Below are 25,203 nucleotides of genomic sequence, written 5' to 3' on the forward strand. Positions count from 1 at the left end.
ACTCTTCAACAAGACACACCTGTGTCACACACACATGGCTGTACAGATCACACACACTTGGTACTGACCATATAATCTGTCAGAATCTGAATCTGAGCGACCTAGAGGGGAAGATAAATAATAAGTCAATCAACCCCATAGTTAGATCTCCATCTTTTGGTGTCTGTCTTGATCTGCTGTCCTCTTTGAGTCCCAGCAGAGCGGACAGATAATCTACGTTGCCACCTTGTGGCTTAGAATGTTCCTAGAAAAATAAATAGAATTCACATACCACTGTTAATCGGTTATCACTAATGTAGCGATGAGACTAGGCCTATGTTATTGGTGCACAATGTGATGACAATCCCCCACACCAGGGTTTCCCACACTCGGTCGCAGCCCCCCGGGTGCACGTCTTGGTTTGTGCTCTAGCACTACACAGCTGATTCAAACAATAATAGCTTGATGATTAGTTGGTTATTTGAATCAGCTGTGTAATGGTAGGGCAAAAAAAAAAATTCATACACTATCAATGCTTCCATGATAGAGATCCTGACAACTGTGGGAATAATATGAGCTACCGCATACAAGCCTGGTCGGTGTACCACTCTGTGAGCTTGGCATAAGACACTTACATTGCATTCCATAAGCTGGAAGAACAAGTTTACTGTAATGTGGGGGAAACATTATAAGGCTAATCTTCATATATTCTCTTATTTCTCCAGTTAGATACTATGGGGGATGAGGGGATGATTTTGTATGCTAATATGAACCACACATTCACATGTCACCAGTGCACAGCTGCCTGGTGGCTGTGAGGAAATTGACTTGGTTATTATTCATTTCATTCAGTTTGTAAATTAAATATTCTTTACCCTGAGAGAAACGAATCAAATGAACCAAGACGGCGACCGGGACCTTCTAACAGGACCTGACAGATCTTTTAAATAATGTAAATAATGTAAAATGTTTATTTATCAATGCTAACATTTACAAAAAAAACTTAACACATGCATCCCCGCTGGCTGCTGACCTGCTTTCTAAGCTGCATGGCCTCCCAGTTTGGCTTCTCTGGATAGAAGTTCTCTGTAAAAGTTTAGGAAAATGGCAAAAGACATATTGTTAGTGTTTGGCGTGGCTACTGAATTATTTTCCATTCTTAGAATCAGGTAGAAAGGGTGCTCTTTGGAAACAATTGTCCTTTTGCAATACATTGAAAAAGTTCAAGGTACTTAAGGTATATTTAGTTAAAAAGACTATTGAAAGCAATTTTCACAACGGCCACATTTGTAAATCAGCCCCATACTGGTTTTAATCTAACAGAAAGAACTGTGAGTTTCCCACCAGGTCTCTCAATTCAGAAGCAGATTGTGTGAGGTATGATGGGATAATAGAAGAGAGAGGGAGTGGGAAATGTTTTAGCAACAGGGAAAGAAAGGGATGAGAGGGAGGAATGAGAGAATAGCTAGAGAGACGTAGTTTACAAATTAACAATTGAGTAGGCATGAGAGGGTTGTTACGGTAGACGTGAGATAGTGGATATACTGTACAGCAGGTTGTGGAAATCTGTTGCACCCCTTCTGCTCTTTCTAAGGACTAAGCCTACCTCAAATAAACTCATCTTTTGAAGCTTCCTAGAAGGAAGGACCCCTTATTTAATTCCAGAGGGTGAATCTCAAAAACAAGTGAAAGATGTGTGAATTCACTAGAGAGATATTGAATGGCACATCTTGTGACTTGCGAAAAGTCTTAAGCCTAAACTAAACATCTATCCAAATGTATGAATTAACAAATTAATATATGAACACATTCATTTATGATCTGCAGTTATGCAGTTATGAGTTACATTATGCATTGACCCCCCTAACATCCCAGCTCAGGATATCATTATACTTCAATTAATACTAAGTCTGGCTTTACCATTGCAAACCAGTAGACAGATCTTTTCCATAAAATATATTACTTTCAAGAAATGTCAATCCCACTCAGGGTCACGGATAGTATTTGCAAGTCGATCCCTATATAAAAACACTTCCGCTCCAAGGATGAGATACCACTTGTAGTCTTTTGAGAGTCTTGTTGATGGTCCTCCGTGGTTTTAAGGACGCTCAGAAAAGACAATGCAGGATTGAAATGAATCGTACTGGGAATAACACTTGAATGGGTGGATTGTCTACCACCCCAGGTACTGTCTCAGTGAAGCCAACAAGGAAAGATCAACAACAGATATTTACAAGGACCTTCACCTCATCAGGTCTGTCTGTCTGTCTCTCATATTGCATTGAAATCTATTGCTGAAGGGGCTCGGGATTTTTTCATATGGGAGTTAATTGATTTGGTTTGGTTTGGTTTGGTTTTCTCAGTTCATCTGGATGCCCAGGCAAACCTGTAGTCTGTCCCTGTTCTTTCCACGTCTGCTTCCAATGTCTTTCCTCCACACTCTCCCACAACTTCTTATAACAGTTGGAATGTGAGGGGAAGACAAAAAAGAACCTTGTTCATAGGGATTTATTCAAGCGATGTTAATAGCAGATTCACCAGTGGGTCAGTTCTGTTCAACCGTCCTGTATGTTACTGACACCCCCATTGAAAAGCCTGGATGTGTTATCCTAACTTCCGAGAGATGTCACCTAGATTAGCCAAACTGCGTGACTTTTATGCCTGTACTGGTGTAGTTCAAGCGTTAGTAATATGCCTGTTTTGTTTTGTTTAATTCCGATACATAATACATCATGATTTTCATAAATGTTACTCTAATTAGGTTAGGGTCGCATATTAAATAACTCTTATGAATACACATGAAGAACAAAACAAAGAGAAATGTTAATCATTTGAATAATCACATTAGAATTGTATATTTCTGTAATAAAATATTTGTCTGTGTATATTTTTTAAAATCCAATTCCACAAGCTGACATAGCTACAGAGAAAGAGATATGACAGTGCCTTCTTGTAAGATGGCATTAATAAACATGTATAGCCTTAATTGTCACAAGAATTATGGTTCAGTGACTTGAACACGTAGAAGACAAACTTTCTCAAAAGATGGAGAAATGAGAAATTACTTAGTTTGGGACTAACTACAAAAAGAAGACCTCAGACAGGGAAGAGGTGAATTATATCATATTCTCACATTTTCATAATGTATCTATAGTAGTAAAAATAATTTAAATCCTTGAGAGAAAAAAATATTGGTTTATTTTTTTTCAGCAGTTGAAAAGATAAACACTATTTCACTTTTTTTTTGTGTGTGGGGGGGTTGTGGTGGTAATGTCAGCCACAGTATACGTCAATTCAAACACCAAATTATCAATAAAATGTTACAAACTGCACCTTTCAGCTTTGGTGCGATAAAGCCTGTACCCCTGAACTCCATCCCAACAACACTGAATAGAAAAGTGATATTTCAGCAATATTTGAATATTCATGAGCAGTCCACTGGCTGAATGTGGTTCCAAGGCATGAATAACTACTGGAGGGGAAACCAGGCCCATATAAGGAGCAGCATGACTACATAACGTTCCCCATGCCCAAATAAGGAGTTCTATTTAAACAGTGAATTCTGGACTGTTCCATAGCTGCTGTACTCATTGTAAATGTTAATAAGGCCATGTATTTACTGATAAAAATAAAAGAGAATTAACAGAATATTCTACAAATATTTGCTGACAACCATTGCCATTTCTATAGTTATTACAAGATAGAGTGTTGTAATGGAAAAAGCATATTTGTTAATGAAAAACCAAATACACTTTGCTTGTGTTGAAACGGTATGATGAAACTGTAATTCAATGCATAATGGAATATTGGTGGGATTAAAGGGGATATGTGCAGTATATACAGTATGTAAAAATGTATGAATAACTAAATCGAAGACCGTCCTGCCTCATTAGAGAGCAGGCTACGAGAGGATGATTGGCTTTTGTGAAATAGACTCTACCAGAGACAAAGAACGTCAAACATATCCTAAAATACACATATTTTGTTTTATAATAAAACATATACAAATGTGAAAACTCTGCTTAGGCAGTTGAGGAGGATGATAATAGACCCAGACTCTGTTTGGTTTGGTTTCTCAGTTCATCTGGATTCCCAGAAACTTAACATGTGTAAATATTTGTATGAATATAACAAGATTCAACAACTGAGACATAAACTGAACAAGTTCCACAGACATGTAACTAACAGAAATTGAATAATGTGTCCCTGAACAAAGGCTGGGTCAAAATCAAAAGTAACAGTCAGTATCTGGTGTGGCCACCAGCTGCATTAAGTACTGCAGTGCATCTCCTCATCATGGACTGCACCAGATTTGCCCGTTCTTGCTGTGAGATGTTACCCCACTCTTCCACCAAGTTACCTGCAAGTTCCTGGACATTTCTGTGGGGAATGGCCCTAACCCTCACCCTCCGATCCAACAGGTCCCAGCTGTGCTCAATGGGATTGAGATCCAGGCTCTTTGCTGGCCATGGCAGAACACTGACATTCCTGTCTTGCAGGAACTCACGCACAGAACGAGCAGTATTGCTGGTGGCATTGTCATGATGGTGGGTCAGGTCAGGATGAGCCTGCAAGAAGGGTACCACATGAGGGAGGAGGATGTCTTTCCTGTCATGCAAAGCATTGAGATTGCCTGCAATGACAACAAGCTCAGTCCGATGATAATGTGAGATACCACCCCAGACCATGACCCTCCACCTCCAAATCGATCCAGCTTCAGAGTACAGGCCTCGGTGTAACACTCATTCCTTCGACGATAAAGGCAAATCCGATCATCACCCCTGGTGAGACAAAACCGTGATTCGTTCCTGGTGTAACTCCGGCAGCTGTTGTTGCCATCCTGTACCTGTGCCGCAGGCGGGATGTTCGGATGTATCGATCATGTGCAGGTGTTGTTACACGTGGTCTGCCACTGCGAGGATGATCAGCTGTCCGTCCTGTCTCCCTGTAGCGCTGTCTTAGACGTCTCACAGTACGGACATTGCAATTTAATGCCCTGGCCACATCTGCAGTCCTCATGCCTCCTTGCAGCATGCCTAAGGCACGTTCACGCAGATTAGCAGGGACCCTGGGCATCTTTCTTTTGGTGTTTTTCAGAGTCAGTAGAAAGGCCTCTTTAGTGTCCTAAGTTTTCATAACTGTGACCTTAATTGCCTACCGTCTGTAAGCTATTAGTGTCTTAATGACCGTTCCACAGGTGCATGTTCATTAATTGTTTATGGTTCATTGAACAAGCATGGGAAACAGTGTTTAAACCCTTTACAATGAAGATCTGTGAAGTTATTTGGATTTTACGAATTATCTTTGAAAGACAGGGTTCTGTAAAAGGGATATTTCTTTTTTTGCTGAGTTTATTACTTATTGTGTTGGGATCAATGAGGAAGAGCGATGCAGGTGGGCTCAGCAGACAGACAGACATAAACGCTGTTCCGAGATCATGGTTGAAGAGATTAAGAGAACGTAATGGAACCCTCATTAACAAAATGGAGCCCACTCCATATAACATGTAGATATAGTGTAGGCTTATATGTCCATTTTGGCAGCAGTTTAAAAGGAACTTGGGAGAGATGATTAAATAACGCATTAGTATTCCTTTGAAGAGAGTGGCCTTGAGTTGGTGAAGAGGGCTTTCTCTACGGCTGCTCAGTAGCCACATGAAGAGTATACAGAGGCTTGAAGAGAATTTGCCTCAGAGAAATTAAACGAAAGTATTTACATTTTAAAAAATTATTACCCCATGATTAGATCTCTTTATTTTTTTGATGTCATTATCTAAAACAACGTGTGGCTTTACAACGTTTTCACTTCATATAGTACAATCAGTCTTTCTTTTCCAGTACTTGCTATATTCCCTGGACCCAATCACTTTTTGCACATTGAGGAATTGATGTAATGTTATGACGAGCAGCATTGGCAGCACAATAAAAGAGTGTGAGTTTTCTGTGTTTAAGATAGCTTATTTTAGCTTATTTTATATTATTACTACTATAAAAGTCAAATATGGTGAGCATTCTCACCAGACTGCTGAGATTTTACATAACGTTTTATAACACCATGAAGGACCAGCAGCACTGAACTCCCCTGAATTATGCGCAGTAGTAATTATACAATCCTGTGTTCTGAATTGTAAATTCTCACATTAACATAGGCCCATTGTCTGTTAATTATTTCAAATGGAATGGGACATTATGTAAAACTATCTCTAAAGAAGAGTGCAGCGTGTAACAGGACTTGCCATCTTGTTCATGCAATTCAAATATATCCTGTGTCTGTGAGGTGAAAGCCATCAGATTCAAATCAAATCTGACGTTAATGTCGTCTGGGATTATGAGATATTAGGATGATAATCTGTGTTAAGCGGCCTGGCTGAGCCATGAGGTGATAGTACATGTTGGGAAATAGTATTTTTGTTTTTTATTATTAACTTAAAGCGTTCCTAAAGATTTTGACATAAATACAAGAGGTGCATGTGTTTGTTTCTGTGTTTTTGAAGCAGGAGTCTAGCAACTTTGACAATTTAAAGTACCACTAGGCTAAGGTTCTCTCCTTCCTCCTTGCTCCCCTATTTTCCAGCCTGGCCTCAGAGCCATATGAAACATACTTTACGTATGTCCAAGATGTATGATACCTACTAAAGGTTGGTCATGTAGAATAGGTGGACGTAATCCGCGACCGTCTAGCAAGCCAACGGTTGCGTGTTCAATTTGCGTTGGGGACAACTGTAGCATTTTAGCTAACCCTTCCCCCAGCCATTATTCTAAACTTAACCCATTTCATCTAACCTGATACATAAACTCTCTTAACCTTTGTTGTTTTAGTTCTCATAACATTTGACATAAATTATCCTAACCTTTGTTGTTAGTTCCCCTAACTGCCAATAGACATTTTCCCGAAATTCTCCTTTGTTGTTACAGTTGCAGCAAGCAACCTGCTCTCAGAGAAAGAAGTATAATAATATACATTCTCCAGGTTGTATAATATGCTGCATCCTATAATTCGTATGATATAGATGGGTTAGCTGACAACTTCACAAGAATGATGTGCACACTTCAGTGGGGTAAGTCTGTAAATTGTTGTGGTCCTGGATGGCCAGATAGCTACCAACAATGACAAGAAACTGCCATGTGGGGAATCGTGAGTGACTCGTTTAAGCTAGTTTCATCTTGTTCTTGATACCATATCTTGTTTCAAGGTGTTTTGATTTCATGTCAATGCTAATATCACGAGCTAGCGAACCAACAACTGTAATTATGTATTTGAATGACAACAAGTGCTCATTGTGCACATTTATTTATGTTTTCAATAAACATTGGAGACAAAATATAGTTTACATGTTGTCAGCAATCTAAGCCAACCCCGTATGTTTTGCCCCATAGTTGTGCACGTGCCGGTTTTGTTGCTAAACAACCAACCCATCTATTGTACAACCACTATTCCATTCATGTAACCTAATTTAACGTAATATATCATACTAAATTGAGTGTCACAGATTTACACACGGAATAATACGAATTGCCCTGAGACCAAGTTGTATTTTCTTCCTCTATAGTGTTTTATCCCCTTACACCTATACCCCTCATTTTCTCACCCCCTTTATTCACTATCCTCCTCAACCCTTCAACCCATATTCGCCTCACCCCCCCGTCACACCTTATCCCCTCTCATCCTCAAACCCTTATCCCTTATCTGCTCACCCTCAGCTCCTTACCCTTACCTATTCATCCCGCTCACCTCCTCTCCTCAATATGCCATACCCTCTCCTTCTCTCCCCTTCCCTCCATCACTTTGCTGAGCACAGGTATTTGTTTAGGAATCTCAAGGTGGAAATTATACTCTATCTCCCTCGCTCGCTATCAACACACAATTATCATTGGCAACCATGCGGAACAGAGCTGAATTCAGCTGGGACTCCCGCTCTGATGACATTACTGTCTTCTAGGCCTGGCTCTGGAGGCACCTGCAGCACAAATACAAACACATACACACACACACACACACACACATGCATGCATGCATGCATAAACTGAAACACACACATATGCAGGCATGCACACACACCTCAGAGATAATTATTTTTTCTGTTTAACTTTCATTTAAACTATCAAATCACATTGAGATAAAGAATCTCTTACCAAGAGAGACAATAAAACACAGGACAATCCTTTGGTCTCCATATCATATGTTTCAATTGTATCTCACTCCTTTTTCATTCACCTTGTTACTCATCTTTACAGTCATCTCTGTCTTTGACCTCCTATGATCATGTAAGGGCTCTATTCAATCCGTATCGCGGAGGATCAGCGTTGCAGCGTAGCCTAGTAGCATGGGGCGGCAGCGTAGCCTAGTAGCATGGGGCGGCAGCGTAGCCTAGTAGCATGGGGCGGCAGCGTAGCCTAGTAGCATGGGGCGGCAGCGTAGCCTAGTAGCATGGGGCAGCAGCGTAGCCTAGTAGCATGGGGCGGCAGCGTAGCCTAGTAGCATGGGGCGGCAGCGTAGCCTAGTGGCATGGGGCGGCAGCGTAGCCTAGTGGCATGGGGCGGCAGCGTAGCCTAGTAGCATGGGGCGGCAGCGTAGCCTAGTAGCATGGGGCGGCAGCGTAGCCTAGTAGCATGGGGCGGCAGCGTAGCCTAGTAGCATGGGGCGGCAGCGTAGCCTAGTAGCATGGGGCGGCAGCGTAGCCTAGTGGCATGGAGCGGCAGCGTAGCCTAGTGGCATGGGGCGGCAGCGTAGCCTAGTGGCATGGGGCGGCAGCGTAGCCTAGTGGCATGGGGCGGCAGCGTAGCCTAGTAGCATGGGGCGGCAGCGTAGCCTAGTAGCATGGGGCGGCAGCGTAGCCTAGTAGCATGGGGCGGCAGCGTAGCCTAGTAGCATGGGGCGGCAGCGTAGCCTAGTAGCATGGGGCGGCAGCGTAGCCTAGTGGCATGGGGCGGCAGCGTAGCCTAGTGGCATGGGGCGGCAGCGTAGCCTAGTGGCATGGGGCGGCAGCGTAGCCTAGTGGCATGGGGCGGCAGCGTAGCCTAGTAGCATGGGGCGGCAGCGTAGCCTAGTAGCATGGGGCGGCAGCGTAGCCTAGTAGCATGGGGCGGCAGCGTAGCCTAGTAGCATGGGGCGGCAGCGTAGCCTAGTAGCATGGGGCAGCAGCGTAGCCTAGTAGCATGGGGCGGCAGCGTAGCCTAGTAGCATGGGGCGGCAGCGTAGCCTAGTAGCATGGGGCGGCAGCGTAGCCTAGTAGCATGGGGCGGCAGCGTAGCCTAGTGGCATGGGGCGGCAGCGTAGCCTAGTAGCATGGGGCGGCAGCGTAGCCTAGTAGCATGGGGCAGCAGCGTAGCCTAGTAGCATGGGGCGGCAGCGTAGCCTAGTGGTTAGAGCATTGGACTCGTAATCGAAAGGTTGCAAAATCCAATCCCTGAGCTGACAAGATACAAATCTGTCATTCTTAACCCACTGTTCATAGGACGTCATAGAAAATAAGAATTTGTTCTTAACTGACATGCCTATTTTTAAAAAATTACATTTTACTGCATTAGCAGAGACTGCATTTCACGGTAGAAGCTGCATATGTCTGTTGAAACAGAAATTACCTTGATTTCTGTTGCGCAATCTGTAACACTTAGAGCCCTAAGTCTATGGATGTTTGTGACTTGCATGGCACCTATTCCTGGAGTCTGAAAACTCCTAGAGAAGGAGGGGCAGCTTTTGCTGACACATTGGTGGATTTAACTTTGAATAAATCGTGGGCATCTGCACAGTGTTTGGCAATTTGACCAGCTCGTGCCTTTCCCATTCAGCGTGTTTTCCTTATTTTAGAGAAGAGAATTGTGTCTCCATTGCTTTACTCACCCCAAACATCATCATCTCTCTGAATAATCACACTGTCATAATGTGCCACTCTGTTCTTACAGGAAGTCACACGCTGTTGTTGTGTGGACTGGTAAATGGATGTCATTTGTTGAAAGGTAAATTAATGATGATGTATGGATGGAGGTTATTTGATTGACACAGACTCAGGAAAATCAGCAGCAAAGGACTCTGATCAATTCCTCCATTCATGAGTGAAATTACCCTCCTGCTATCAGCCAAGGTGTGAACACCTTCATGTCCAGCTACACATATAAACAGGAACTGTATACAGATCCTACTTCTGACAGAATGCAAAATCTTCCATACAAGTTCATTGGAACTCGAGATGAAAAAATTATGGTTTGTTTCAATAGGAAAACGCTGCCCTCTAGTGGTTAGGATATGAACAGATACGTGTGTTGTTGAGATCCCTGTTTATTATTAACTCCACATTTTCAAGTTTGGATTTGGTTCTGTCATTTTACAAAAAATTAGGCACATTTTTATTTGTTTAATTGGTCAGATTTACATGAACAATTATGTCATAAATACCAAGTTCTAAGTCCCAAGAAACAAAGAGCTCTTCTGTTGGATCTGACAATTAGTCTTGATGGTTGTACAGTCGTCTCAAATAAAACTGTGAAGGACCTCGGCGTTACTCTGGACCCTGATCTCTTTTTTGACGAACATATCAAGACTATTTCAAGGACAGCTTTTTTCCATCTACGTAATATTGCAAAGATCAGAAACTTTCTGTCAAAAAATTATGCAGAAAAATTAATCCATGCTTTTGTCACTTCTAGATTAGACTACTACAATGCTCTACTTTCCGGCTACCCGGATAAAGCACTAAATAAACTTTAGTTAGTGCTAAACACGGCTGCCATAATCTGGACTAGAACCCCCCAAAATAATATTTGATCATATTACTCCAGTGTTAGCCTCTCTCCACTGACTCTAGTGGTTATAGCGTTGGGCCAGTAACTGAAAGGTTGCTGGATCAAATCCCCAAGCTGACAAGGTAAAATCTGGTATTCTTCCCCTAAGCAAGGCAGATAACCCACTGTTTCTTGGGTCATGAAGATGCAGATTTTGATTTAAGGCACCCCCCCGCATGTCTCTGATCCAGAGGGGTTGGGTTAAATGCTTGCTGAGGCTGATTTCAAGGAGGGGTGCGTGGGTTGAGTCACTGATGTGATCTTCCTGACCAGGTTGGTGCCCCCCTCTGGTTTGTGCCATGGGGGAGATCTTTGTGGCCCATACTCAGCCTTGTCTCAGGGTAGTAAGTTGGGGGTTTAAAGATATCCCTCTAGTGGTGTGGGGGCTGTGCTTTGGCAAAGTGGGTGAGGTTATATCCTGCCTGGTTGGCCGTGTCCGGTGGTGTCGTTGGACGGGGCCACAGTGTCTCCTGACCCCTCCTGTCTCAGCCTCCAATGCTGCAATAGTTTATGTGTCAGGGGGCTAGGATCAGTCTGTTATATCTGGAGTATTTCTCCTGTCTTATCTGGTGTTCTGTGTGAATTTAAGTATGCTCTCTCTAATTCTCTCTCTCTCCCTCCCCGCCCTGAGACCTTGCCTCAGGAATACCTGGCCTGATGACTCCTTGTTGTCCCCAGTCCACCTGGTCGTGCTGCTGCTCCAGTTTCAACTGTTCTGCCTGCGGCTATGGAACCTTGACCTGTTCACCGGACGTGCTACCTTGTCCCGGACCAGCTGTTTTCGACTCATTCTCTCTAGCGCACCTGCTGTCTCTAATTCTGAAAGCTTGGCTATGAAAAGCAAACTGACATTTAGTCCTGAGGCGCTGACCTGTTGTACCCTCTACAATCACTGTGAATGTCATTATTATTTGACCCTGCTGGTCATCTATGAACGTTTGAACATCTTGGCCATGTACTGTGAAAATCTCAACCCGGCACAGCCAGAAGAGGACTGGCCACCCCTCAGAGCCTAGTTCCTCTCTAGTTTTCTTCCTAGGTTCCTGCCTTTCTAGGGTGTTTTTCCTAGCCACCGTGCTTCTACACCTGCATTGCTTGCTGTTTGGGGTTTTAGCCTGGGTTTCTGAATAGCACTTTGTTACATTGGCTGATGTAAAAAGGGCTTTATAAATACATTTGCTTGATGATTGATTGAACTCCTAAACAGGCTTTATGTTGCAAATGTAATTAAGATAATACACATATATAACATTTGTAGTACATATTACAAATAGCTGAAGCCAATTGCAAACATTAGATTATCACAAGATGATCTCTCACTAAACCATCAATAGGCCTAAAATCACCCTCACAGCTGATCTCAATTGCAACCAGTGGTGTGTATATTTGTGAATGACAAGGGAAGGCAGGCTTACTCAAATATTTGACCAATAAAAAACGTATATGACAAAATAATTTATATTTCGCCTCTTTGTGTTTTCATTATTTTCTGTAAATTTGCAAGTGGCTGAATCTCCCCGGGGGAATCTTCTGAGTGAGGGAAACAGTGCCCCTCCGTCTCCGTATGTGTAGCCCATGTATCTGATGCTGTCTGGACCAACAGAGTATGACATGTTGCTGGCGTAGCATTTGATTGATTCATGCCAGCAAGAATTTAGCACATTGATAAAATAATTAGCCAATCAGCGTTGAGTTTAGCTCAACTGTGTGTTGTTCAGGTGCAGCAAAATGCCACCCAAGGTAAACCCTGTTTGGATTTGGCTTCACACCAATCAAATCAATTTCTAAGCAAGTTCAATATGTAGCCTCGATGAAGCCTTGTAGGCTCACGTTAACTAGCTAGCTAATTTAGCTGGCTTATTGTTGCCCATACGATGAAGTTAAGCGAGCAAGCATTTTAGCTAGGTAGCCTATGACAACAAAAACTAAAAGTTTACTGTATGACATTTTTTTTTATGCACGCACAAACACAGAAATCAGTATGGGCAGCCACATAATATATCTTGCAACATTGAGTGGACTAAATAGTTTTTGGTATCTTTAAATTTGTATATATATATATATTTTTTTAAATAGGCAAGTCCATATTTACAATGATGGCTTAGGAACAGTGGATTAACTGCCTTGTTCAGTGGCAGAATGACAGTTTTTTCCTTGGCAGTTCAGGGATTCAATCTAGCAACCTTTCGGTTACTGGCCCAACGCTCTAACCATTAAGCTACCTGCCGCCCCATATATACAGCGTATACAGTGCATTCAGAAAGTACTCAGACCTCTTGACTTTTTCCACATTTTCTTATGTTACAGCCTTATTCTAAAATCTTTATTTTTTATCTCATCAATCTACACACAATACTCCATAATGACTAAGCGAAAACAGATCTTTTTAAACATTTTTGCAAATGTATTAAAAATAAAAAACTGAAATACCTTATATACAGAAGTATTCAGACCTTTTGCTATGAGACTCGAAATTGAGCTCAGGCGCATCCTGTTTCCTTTGATCATCCTTGAGATCTTTCAACAACTTGATTGGAGCCAACCTGTGGTAAATTCAATTGAATATGATTCAATTGAATATGATTTGGAATGGCACACACCTGTCTATATAAGGTCCCACAGTCTACAGTGCATATACGAGCAATAACCAAGCCATGAGTTCAAAGGAATTGTCTGCAGAGCTCTGAGACAGGATTGTGTCAAGGCACAGATCTGGGGAAGGGTACCAAACAATATATCTGCAGCATTGAAGGTCCCCAAGAACCGAGTGGCCTCAATCTTTCTTAAATGAAAGGAGTTTGGAACCACCAAGACTCTTCCTAGAGCTGGCGGCCCGGCCAAACTGAGCAATCGGGGGAGTGCCTTGGTCAGGGAGGTGACCAAGAATCCAATGGTCACTCTGACAGAGCTCCAGAGATCCTCTGTGGAGAAGGGAGAACCTTCCAGAAGGACAACCATCTCTACAGCACTCCACCAATCAGGCCTTTATGTCAGAGTGGCGAGACGGAAGCCACTCCTCAGTAAAATGCACATGACAGACCGAGAGTCAGACTCGGACGATGTCATGTGGCCCGAGTCTTTGGCAGTATTACTTATGGCTAGGATGCAGGGATTGAGCTCTGGCCAATTCCGGTGTGAGTTATCTGGCCCAAATGTTTTACTTGGGGCTCAGGACGATTGTGGCTACTCTCTGGCAGATGATTACACCAGCTGCTTTATATAATTAACATGTTATTATTTATTTATTTTTCCATATTTTCTCATTATTTCTGTGATCAAAAAATATAATTAACATTTAAATTTAATTCTTTAAGAGTCGTGTTTAAGTAGTATTTAGTATTTTGATACTTTGTGCAAGGCAATTGATAAGCTTGAAAAACTTTGTGGATGGGTCCTCTCGAGTGGCGCAGCATCTAAGACACTGCATTGCATTGCAAACTACATTGCTACAGATGCTGGTTTGATACCCGTGCCGGGCGTGACAAGGAGACCGATGAGTCAACACACAATTGGTCCAGCGTCGTCCGGGTTAGGGGAGGGTTTGACCGGCCACAATGTTCTTGTCCCATCGCACTGTAGCGACTCCTGTGGTGGGCCAGGGACATGAACGCTGACACGGTCACCAGGTGTACTGTGTTTCCTCAGACACATTGGTGCGGCTGGCTTCTGGTTTAAGCAGGCATTGTATCATGAAGCAGTGCAGCTTGGTGGGGTTGTGTTTCGGAGGAAGCACAGCTCTCAACCTTCGCCTCTACGGGAGTTGCAGCGATGGGACAAGACAATTGGATATGACGACAAGTATGTAAAATAAATTGTGCATGGGTATAAAATTTATAATAGTAGTATTTAAAATGACTAAATAGGGTCATTATGTTTACATTTATTTAAAAATGCATTGGGCCGCTTCTGGAGGGATTCTGGTAAGATCCCTGCAAAGTCACCTGAATTCTGGTAGATGGAAACAGCGTGATGTACTTAGGCGATTCAGGGCAGTCATTCATTTTGATTCCGGGCCGAGTCCGACACCCGATTCCAGGCCGGTTCCTCATTGCTAGCTGGGAAACAACATTGCCCAGCTATTTACCGCTCCCTAATGCAGATGTCGAAGTTATCTTTTAGTTTTACTGCAGCCAACATTTTCGCCCTCTGGTTGGTATTATTATCGGATCAATTAAGTCTTCCTTTAAAAGCAGACTATGGGCCATGTATCTATTTGATGTTCATTACATACAACTGAAAAAAGGATTTCCTTGTTTACCACAGCAAATCTATTGTGGCAGTTTACCCGACACTTTGTATGAGTTAAAAACTAATAGTGTAGCCTACTCATATTATTATATTTGTTTCCAATTTACGTAATCCATTAAATACAACTGTCTTTAAAAGAAAATTGTCTGATATGGTCATTCCTTATTATTATTATATATATTTTTTTCACCTTTATTTGACCAGGTAGGCCAGTTGAGAACAAGTTATCATTTACAACTGCGACCTGGCCAAGATAAAGCAAAGCAGTGCGACAAAAACAACACAGAGTTACACATGGAATAAACCAACGTACAGTCAATAACACAATAGAAAAATCTGTATACAGTGTGTGCAAATGAAGTAAGGAGGTAAGCCAATAAATAGGCCAATAGTGGCAAAGTAATTACAATTTAGAAATTTACACTGGAGTGATAGATGTGCAGATGAGGATGTACAAGTAGAAATACTGGTGTGCAAAAGAGCAGAAAAACAAAAACAAATATGGGGATGAGGTAGGTAGTTGGTTGGTTGGGCTATTTACAGATGGGTTGTGTACAGCTGCATCGATCGGTAAACTGCTCTGACAGCTGACGCGTAAAGTTAGTGAGGGAGATACAGTACGTATAAGTCTCCAAATGCAGTGATTTTTGCAATTCTTTCCAGTCATTGGCAGCAGAGAACTGGAAGGAAAGGCGGCCAAAGGAGGTGTTATCAAGATGGGGGTAAATAAAATGTCCCAGGACAGTCCATATTTGAAATGTGTAACTAAATCAGGTAAATCATCGAGTTAAGCCTATATAATCTATATTATTTTATCAACTGAAAATGTCGTCTATACAGTTATTTTGAATGGCTTATACTGTATTATTGTGTAATTTAAGGTGAAACGTTTGATCAAAAATAGAGGCTACTACTTTGATATCATTTTGCTCAAATAAGTATTTTTACATTCATCACCAGCATTACAGTTTCCTATGCTACTTGATAGGTCGATATTTACTGGGGGCGGGAGTAGAGAATCTAGATCAGCTGTCCGGTATCCTAATCACTTGACACGGTAACGAGAGATCAACTGATCTAATGGTTCATCCTTGTGGGGGTTTTCGCAGGTGCATTTCATCTCCTGTCAGTAGTGTTTTAAGAAATCCAGCGGTAACCTGCAGGAGTGCATTAAGTTCCAAGCCTGTTAGTTGAAATCGACGATCAGAAAATTAAATGTGTGATTTCAAACTCACTCAAAAACACAGTTCTTGATTTCAAGAACACATTTACACACACCATAAACACAAAGATACACCCAGAATCTAGAAATAATAAAACCTCTGAACAACAACAATAACATGATTGAAAGGAATGGGAAGGAATGATGAGAGCCATTATAGACTGTGGCCTAAACATGGCTCTGACCTGGGGATGATAACCAGATGCCAGACAACCCTTCCTCTAAAGTAAGGCTATCATCCCCCTCTTTTTCCCGAGACAGAGGGCAGTTTCCCAGCCCTGGGGAGGTAGAGGAAGGGCTGATGAAGCTCCCCAAAACATTAAGCATGTTAGTGATAGGAGCCACGATGCACGACGCTGTCACTGAATGTGGAGGCATAAAGAAACAACGTACCAGGATAGCTCCAATGATGGATGTAATGTCATTCACCAACAGGCTCAGCAGAATGAGCTGAATAGTACGGGACACTCTTCTCTTCATCAGGTTCCCTCCCTCTTTCTCTCCCTGTCACTCCTTCCCTCCATCCCCTACACCAAACCTGGCCACCACCCTCAGGATGGACACACAGTAGAAAAAGTCGATTGGTCAGTGATTGCGAAAAGGCAGACGTTGACTTTCATGCCGCCTATTAAGCCTATCACAACACAGAGGACGAGGGACATCAGCCAAGCCAGAGCCACACCCACTGCCCTGTGCCTCAGACTCCTGTACTTCAGGTAGACCAGTGGGTGGACCATTGCCAGCTAGCGTCCTACACAGATCAAGTCCTGGAGTAGAGGGCGACCGAAGAGGTAGTTAAAGACGGTAAATGGAGAGAGAAGGCAGAAGAAGAGCTCAGTGACAGCCAGGTTGAGGGCAAAGATCTCCTGGGTGACCTGAACAAGAGGCCCCCAAGTGACCATCCACAGATACCAGGTGTTGGTGACACAATATTCTTCCCATGGAAACTTGGTGGTGTGGTTTGTCATGGGAGGAGTTTCTAGAAATCCTGGTGGAAGGATTCCAGATTTCCTGTTAATTCCCAGGAATCTTCCAACCAGGATCTCTGGAAAAGTTTCCAGAATTGTAAAACCCTACCTAGAAGTCACCTTATGATGACTTGCAAAGTGATGTGTTATACCTGTTCGAATCCAACCAGAACATCCAGCTGTTGGAATTGTTATTCACCTGCAACTTGCATTGTGAACGAGGTTAGAAACATTGTGGGACGACGTAAACCATTCCTGTAACGGGGGCAAAATTCTAACGCACTGATTGGATTAGTTTAGAAAACATTTGTATGTTCAAGTAATCAACGCACGTTCATTTAGAATAAAATGGCAACAAAAAAACACATTCATGAAACAAATGTCATCAATTTATTTGTGTTTTAAACTGCATGTAGTAATTTCATGACAGTGTCTACTATTTACAGGGCAAACAAATACTTTACGAAAACATTTTTAAACAAAGCTGCATGTGTCCGCTCAATCAGAAATCATCTTTACATTTCTGTCACGCAACATGTAACACTTCAGCGATCCAGATTGAATAGAGCCCCTAATCTTGATTTCTATACCTTAATTCAAACTCTTCACACCGCATGCTTATATAATGGTAAGGCATTCACATTTCTCTCAAAATGTGTTAATAATTGAAAAAGGAATACGTGTAATACATGTATTATATTTATAAAGTGGTAATCAAATCTATAGAGAAGCATATAAAGTGACTTGTTCACCCTTCATTTATGTTAAAGCACACCTCAACACACTCAGCAAATGACAGTAGCAGCCTTCTAAAACCATTTGACTAAAAATACAAATACAAAAAAAGAAAGAATTCAGCAAACAAAACATCCTATACCATAGTCATTCCCAACTCGCTGCTATGGCAACATGTGACATGTGACAGCCGACAACCTGTATAAGCAAATCACCAACAGCCGCCACCACAGTTCAACCAACCAAACCTGTGTCTCTCAGTACTGTAGATGTCAGGTGAAGAGCATGTAGTGATGGGGGACTGAGGGGTTGTCTGTGTCTCAAATGGTACCCTATTCCCTATAGAGGCTCTGGTGAAAGTAGTGCACTAATATGATGGTATAGGGTGTCATGTTGGGTGGAACTCTGTCAAACACTTGCAGTGACTGAAGCATGTCATTGTAACCTGTCAAATCAGTCACACCACGGAGTTCAAAGAAGTCCCATTCCATTTCTGGATGATTGACAGAACACAGAGATTTCCGACACATTCTTGAAGTTACAGAGCAGGGTTGGGGTCAATTCCTTTTCAATGAAGTCAATTCAGGAAGTAAACTGACATTCTAATTCCAATTTACTGCAATGCTTAGCTATGAGACATTTTTAAAATTGGAATTTCATTTTACTTCTTCAATTAAACAAATTGAAATGGAAATGGCCCCAAAGGTTGCAGCGTTCCGGAAGTCTCAGCGCCCCGCCTTCTACCATGGGCATCATCACACTCTTGCCACAGCGACAACAATCAGTGGTACTGCATCCGTACGGACCGGCCAATGAGGAGGAAAAGGAGTCCTGCCAGCAGGCAGAAGGAGATGCCGACGGGGGCGAAGAAGAAGGACAGGCCGTAGTGGATGGTGAGGTCAAAGGTGGGACAAATAGAGGAGCGCTGGTGGTCCACGTAGACCTGTACCACATCCAGCACCTCCACCCACAGCACATACATCACCACCACAACAAGAAGGAACAGAGCTGTAGGGAGCAGGAAGGGTGAGAGAGAGAGAGAGAGAGAGAGAGAGAGAGAGAGAGAGAGAGAGAGAGAGAGAGAGAGAGAGAGAGAGAGAGAAACAGCGGTAGACTGTATCAGATTGGCTGCAGCAGATATTTGTATTAGTGATGGTATGGATGAGCTCTTCATCTTTGTACATCTCTTCAACAGAGATAAACTGTTGTGCTGAAGCCTATCTTAAATGTTGTATCCTAAAAATTATGATGATATAGGCCAATAACTCACCAGATGTCAGGAAGAGCACACCCCCAGCCTTATATAGACGGTGACTGGCAAATGGGGCGGCGCAGATGATGAAGAACCCACCGAAAACGACGGCAGCCACCCCAATTAGCATGAAGATACTCCAGAAGCCTCTGTAGACTGGACAATAGAAATGTCAATCATTGTTAGAACCATGGCAACCAGTGAGCAACAGAATTATACTTTAATTTGAATGCTCACTCACAATCTCAAAGTAGGCTACATGGCAATGGCATATAAAATATATATACAGAGAGAGAGAGAGAGAGAGAGAGAGAGAGAGAGAGAGAGAGAGAGAGAGAGAGAGAGAGAGAGAGAGAGAGAGAGAGAGAGAGAGAGAGAGAAAAGCACTTACTGATTGCAGAGTCATATGCGGTGGCGTTGTGAGTCTGTTGAGACACAGGAAAGGGGAAGAGGTAGGCGTGTGTGCAGACTTTAGAGTGGGGCTGATTGGCTAGGGAGAGACAAACAGGCCCATTGTTAGATACATTAAATCATATCACATTATAGAACTAATACAAAAAGCAATAGGTTGTGGCACTGGCATTAGCAAATATCCTCTCCCCATCAAGGGCCCTTATATTCCAAAGACAGCATATACTAGTAGGATCAATACAGAGACTAAGCTGGCATTGTCTTCAGGTTTTATCGAATGCATTAAATTTGATAATTGAATTAAATCTAATCTAATTTGTACTCTTAATACTTTATTTTTATCTATGTATCTTCCTCCTCTCCCTCTCTCCTCTGCCCTGTGGAATTCAGCAGACCCTCGCAAGGTCGTTCCCTGAGCTTTAGGGTGTTTGTGACAATGACCCTCCCTGGATGTTCCCTATTAGAGATTTTCAACACATTTCATCAGATGGAAAAGGACTTGAATAACATCACATGATACAGCCTTTCCATAGAGTCACATGACATAACATCTCATGATAGGAGTCTCATACTACGTCAAAGCATCAGAAGTCACATTCGATAAACAAGTCATTTAGCTTCATGACTTTCATGAACTGTTTGCATTGTTCTACTGTCCCTGTACTGGCCCAAATGTAGATGAAAGAAAGTAATGGGATAGAGTGAAAGAGAGTGAGAGTAGAGAATGGAGAGGTAGGGTCTAAAGCTTCAGTCATATGTGTTTCCCAATATCCAAACATGCATATAAACCCATGCGTTGTACATGCCTACTAAAAAGCACTGGGGCTGTTACACACTTTGCCAGAGTATACAAACCAGCATATTGTGCATGGCCAAAACCCCTGTGTTATACTTAATACAAGTACACAGGAAATTGGTCGTTGTTACCTAGTGTTGATTTTTCTGTGTAACATTTCTAGTGTTGATTCAGGAGTTAAATTAACTCTCTAAGAGTGAATAACCAGTGTTGAATGGGAGAGTGTGATTGTGTCAATTTACTCTGCGGAGAGTAAAACGTCCCCGTCAAAACCACGCCCATTATCATATTTCCCGCATGCTCTACTGCAGCTAGATTTTTAGGATTGTTTTTAATATCTGTGTTTATGTACATTATTTGATTGATTAATCTTGTCACACAAAGATAAATAACATACATTTTTCTAAACTAATCCAATCAGTTAGTTACATTTATTGCACCCGTTACAAAAATGGTTGTTCAGCTTAAAATGGTGTTGGTAGTCTCTTTTATTAATGTTCCTAACCCTGACAGTCATTCTGCATGCAGCTTGCGGGGGAATAAAAATACCAACTGTTGGTTGTTCTGGCTGAATTCCAAAATGATTTACATGCCAGCATAATTTGACTTGCAGACCGCATGAGGCCTGTAAACCATGAGGCTCCTAACATCACTGTGATATGGTAAAACTCGATCATCAAAGTAAGGCCTTGTAATATATGTAAGGCATTTTAAAAAACAGTTTAATTAGTGATAACATTCACCTACAGTCAAAACGCACTCGGTGAAGTCCAAAGGACTGAAGATGAATGAATTTAATAACCATGTCTCTGTTACAAACAAATGTAGTCATGCGTGGTAACTACAATTCCCTTTAAAAGGTAAGGCACACTGGGAAATTATATTGGAGGCTTAGTGGGCGACGTGGTTTTCAATTAGTTACTTTTGGCCAACCGTAAGTGGAAGTGTTGTATCAGTTTTAGTGGTCTATGGTTATGTTAATTAAAGTTTGAGTGTGTCTGTTTACAGCAATGTATTCTTTTGAAATGGTTACAAATGCACATGTAGCAATCAAAACATGTTAATATTATTGTAATATTATTGTAATGTCCTTAACCCAACACTGAGTGACCTCATCAAGAGATATAGACTTCTTGGTGTAATGGTTAAAAATACTATATAAGGTGTTATTGCTTTCCCCATTAGTGTAAACTATATACACTTCCTAGTATTAAAAATAGCATATGGGGTGTTATTGCATCACATTGAAAGTGTTAATTCACACTCTTGAAAGTGTTAATTCACACTGTTGAAGTGTGACAGCGTCAGCACTAAGCACAGGGTTAATTTAATATTTTAAAAGTATGGACCCATATAGACACTTGCTCAGTGTTAAATTTAACAGAATTTGCAGAATATGTTATCTGACTTACTGATCCAGAACTTCAAGAGGGTGTCATCGTCCAGGTTTCCCCCGAAGGAGCACCTCCAGAAGAAGCCCTCGTGGTAGAAGGTGGTGTCTGGGGGGAACCCCATACCGGGTTCCACCAGAATCATATCACCACGCTGAGGGAAGATAATAATAGTAACAACACATTAGTAGAACCCTCCATCATAAGTCCTTCATATTACAGCCGTAACAATGACACAATAACATGTCATAAAAAGTCTTAGTCGTCTTCACATTTTGCCTGGTATTTTCTTTTCTAGCATTAGCCATAATGTAATGTATTATGTCGTACCTTGCTAACTGGTTCACATAAATGTTGTCACAGTATATGGTGCTAGTGCTACAACTGCTGACTGTAAGGTCAATGGTCACGCTGAGGGAGCACCTTTAGCTTTTTTTGATCGTCTGGATATCATGCAGACATTCCTTGGTCATTGCTCATTGTGAGAACCTGGATCTGCTGTAGTGAGTGATATTTGATATTCAACTACATATCACTGTGGTGTTGTATTTCTATCACTCAGGAATCCAACGTGTCTCATTTGCTGGATGGTTGCAGAGCAACTGCATTAAACAGTGTCTGGTTTCACTAGCAGCCCCTAGGGAGGTATGTATACTGTAGTGGGGTGCGACTTTTGCTATAGGGACGGGGTGGACATGTCCCCCAGACATTCTGAAATTGCATTTTTGTCCCCCCCCAGTTTTATCATAATTGTTGTTGTTTTTTAAACCACTACTGTGTGCTTTAGGCCTCTGATGCCTTGAGTAGAAGGATAGCGTCATTGCATCAATGCTGCATAATAAATTCTGCAGTCAAACTTTTCATTGTGTAATCGAAAATTGTGAGCAACAAAAGTTCACATTCACCTTTTGCTGCTATTTCTGCCAAGTCTACTCAAACAATTTGATGCGCACATTGGATATATCCAACGTATGCACCACACAGAACACAGAACACACTGCAACTTCCTTTGCAACACAATGCTGCAAGGCAAATGCAGCATTCCATGGGAAATGAATGTACTTCTGGTGTACCAAAAAGCAATGACGCTGTCGGTGTAATCGAGGCTATTTGACCAGGCAACCAATGTTTTTCTAAAGCAAATGAGGCATGTTGAATTAGTTTTCTTCCTATGAATTTGGCTCTAGTATTTGAACAGTTGAACAGTGACAAAACCACACATAATGACTGGGGGAAATGAATTGATCTTCTGCTCTACGAAAGATGAAATACACAATGATGCTGGTGATCTTCCTTCTGCTTTCCTGAACCTGTCAATACCCCTCTGATGCATTTCAATCATTCAAGCATTCTCATTTAGACTTAAATTTGGCATGACCTGATTTGACATATCTTATTGTTATTTCTAAGGCCAGATTAAAAAGTATCATCAAATCATTTTTACACATTAGTTTGGGATACCCCCAAGTGCCCTAAAATAGAAAATAAAATAGTGTGGTGGTCCATGTTATTACTTTTTTAAAACAAATATGTCTTAATAGGGCAGTAATATAATACAGGAAATGTTATTCAGAGGAATTGACTGTAGGCTACTTCAGCATTGTAAAGGTCTGCCCCCCCAACCTCTGGCTCATATTGTAAAGGTCTGCCCCCCTCCCACACACACATTTTTGTTCTAGCCCAGCACCAACACAGCTGATGCAACTAATTATATAAACATCAAGGCTTTGATTAGTGGAATCAGGTTTGACCTTGACCCTGACACCACTTCTTCTAAGGAGACTCCAACCAGAAAAGGAACAACTTTCCTTGACTTCTATGGTCTATAATCAGTCTCTGACCAGCTGATCCTCCCAGACTACCTAAACCCACCATAACCCTAACCCCCAACCCCTAACCCTCAATTCAGCAAATAGAGACAAAACAACAGTCTTAGCCAATGTTACCCCCAATCTTACGCCAATGACTACATTTTTCGTCTCCTTTGTTTATATTTTATGACCACTGATATAAAGAGAAAAGAGGACCAGGAAAAGGAACATCCCAGAGAGGCTACACCAAACCTTTTCTTACTTTCACCTGCTGTTTCCACCTGCTGTAGTGCTGGTTGTTTCAATGAAAAGTTATTACTTTGTCATTATTACATAGGTAATAATATAATAGGTAAATATTGGACTAAAATATTTGAAGTATAACAACAGAAAATCTCATGACGGTAATCAGGAAGATCCATGTTCCTTACCTCTATGGCAACGCCCCCAGGTCCTATGGTTCTGTTAGTTTCTTCGTCACATGTCTCAGAGGCCAGGAGCCAGTAATCTGTCCCGAAGGAGAGGAGGACAAACATGGCTGCCAGAGCCCCGAACAGCCCCGCGAAGAACAGAGCCACACTCAGCTTCATGGTGCAGGACAGGCCAGACACACTGCCACTGTATGGAGAACCTTGGCCCAATCAGCTAGCCCTGTATGTGCTTGTGTGTTCCTCTGAGAAGTCAAGCACACTCTTTTCCCGCAGTTGGAGTGTGTCTGTCAACTAACACACTTCTATAGCTATGTGTGTATATTCCCAGTGTCCCAATATATTCCAAGCTGAGATTCTTTCTCCAAGATGGAATGTCACTATGCTGTGTATTGGTCTTATCCTGGCTCTTCTCTGTTTGTCTCTTTGTGGATTGCTGAGAACGGGAATGGGCTGGGCTGGACTGGACTGGGCAGGAGGTGGTAGTCAGGGAACTCACAGGGGCGTGGATCCCTCTCCCTGTGCTATTTTGGGGGGCTGATTGAAGGTGCCTGCTGCCCACACTCTCCCGACTGTCACGGGAGTGGTCTGGGGTTAGGTGTGGGGGGGGGTCCAACACAGAAATATCTACCAGCAACTGGACACCCCCCACATGCACAAGAAAATCATAGAGGGAGGGGGTAAGCAGTGAGACTGAAACGTTGCCTCCTCCAAGTTAAAGCCCATCACACACACACACACACACTCACACACACTCACTCACAACCCCAAGCCACCACCCCATGGTGGGATGTGGCGATAGTAGGTGGTGGGTGTTGAAAACAGGATGCGTCACTTCCATGGGATCCACAGTTGTCATCTGACTCCATTACAGCAGAGACAGAGATGATGTGACGCCAAACTCTCTTATCTTCTCTGAGATCTGGCTGATAGAACGGCCAGGGCCTCCAACGTTTTATTACTGCACTGGCATCTGTACAGTTTAATTGGCTTGGCAGCAAAGCCTACTGTAATTTAATATAACACGTAATACTTTAGCACAGTTATAGCAGTGAGGGACCCTTCTGATTGGAAATAAACAAAGTACTGAGCACTCTGAGAGTAGGATGGTGCAACATATTGGTAGTGGACTGAGCAAGTACCAGTATACACTTTAAAGTGATTTGAGAACTTGTAAAATCGCT

At 42.2% G+C, this 25,203-nt stretch overlaps 1 protein-coding gene across 1 annotated transcript; it reads right to left on the minus strand.

The window, feature by feature from the left end:
• Window positions 1–17,562: 17,562 nt before the first annotated feature.
• tmem182a (transmembrane protein 182a) lies at window positions 17,563–24,510 on the minus strand. The gene is made up of 5 exons (XM_052522193.1): window positions 24,023–24,510; window positions 21,802–21,934; window positions 19,574–19,672; window positions 19,201–19,338; window positions 17,563–18,938 (listed from the first exon to the last, which is right to left on the minus strand). The coding sequence occupies exons 1-5, from the start codon at window positions 24,179–24,181 to the stop codon at window positions 18,712–18,714; spliced, it is 756 nt and encodes a 251-aa protein (XP_052378153.1). The 5' UTR covers window positions 24,182–24,510; the 3' UTR covers window positions 17,563–18,711.
• Between the last annotated feature and the right edge of the window lie 693 nt (window positions 24,511–25,203).

Source organism: Oncorhynchus keta, chromosome 7, assembly GCF_023373465.1.
Source record: "Oncorhynchus keta strain PuntledgeMale-10-30-2019 chromosome 7, Oket_V2, whole genome shotgun sequence".
Lineage (NCBI taxonomy): Eukaryota > Metazoa > Chordata > Actinopteri > Salmoniformes > Salmonidae > Oncorhynchus > Oncorhynchus keta.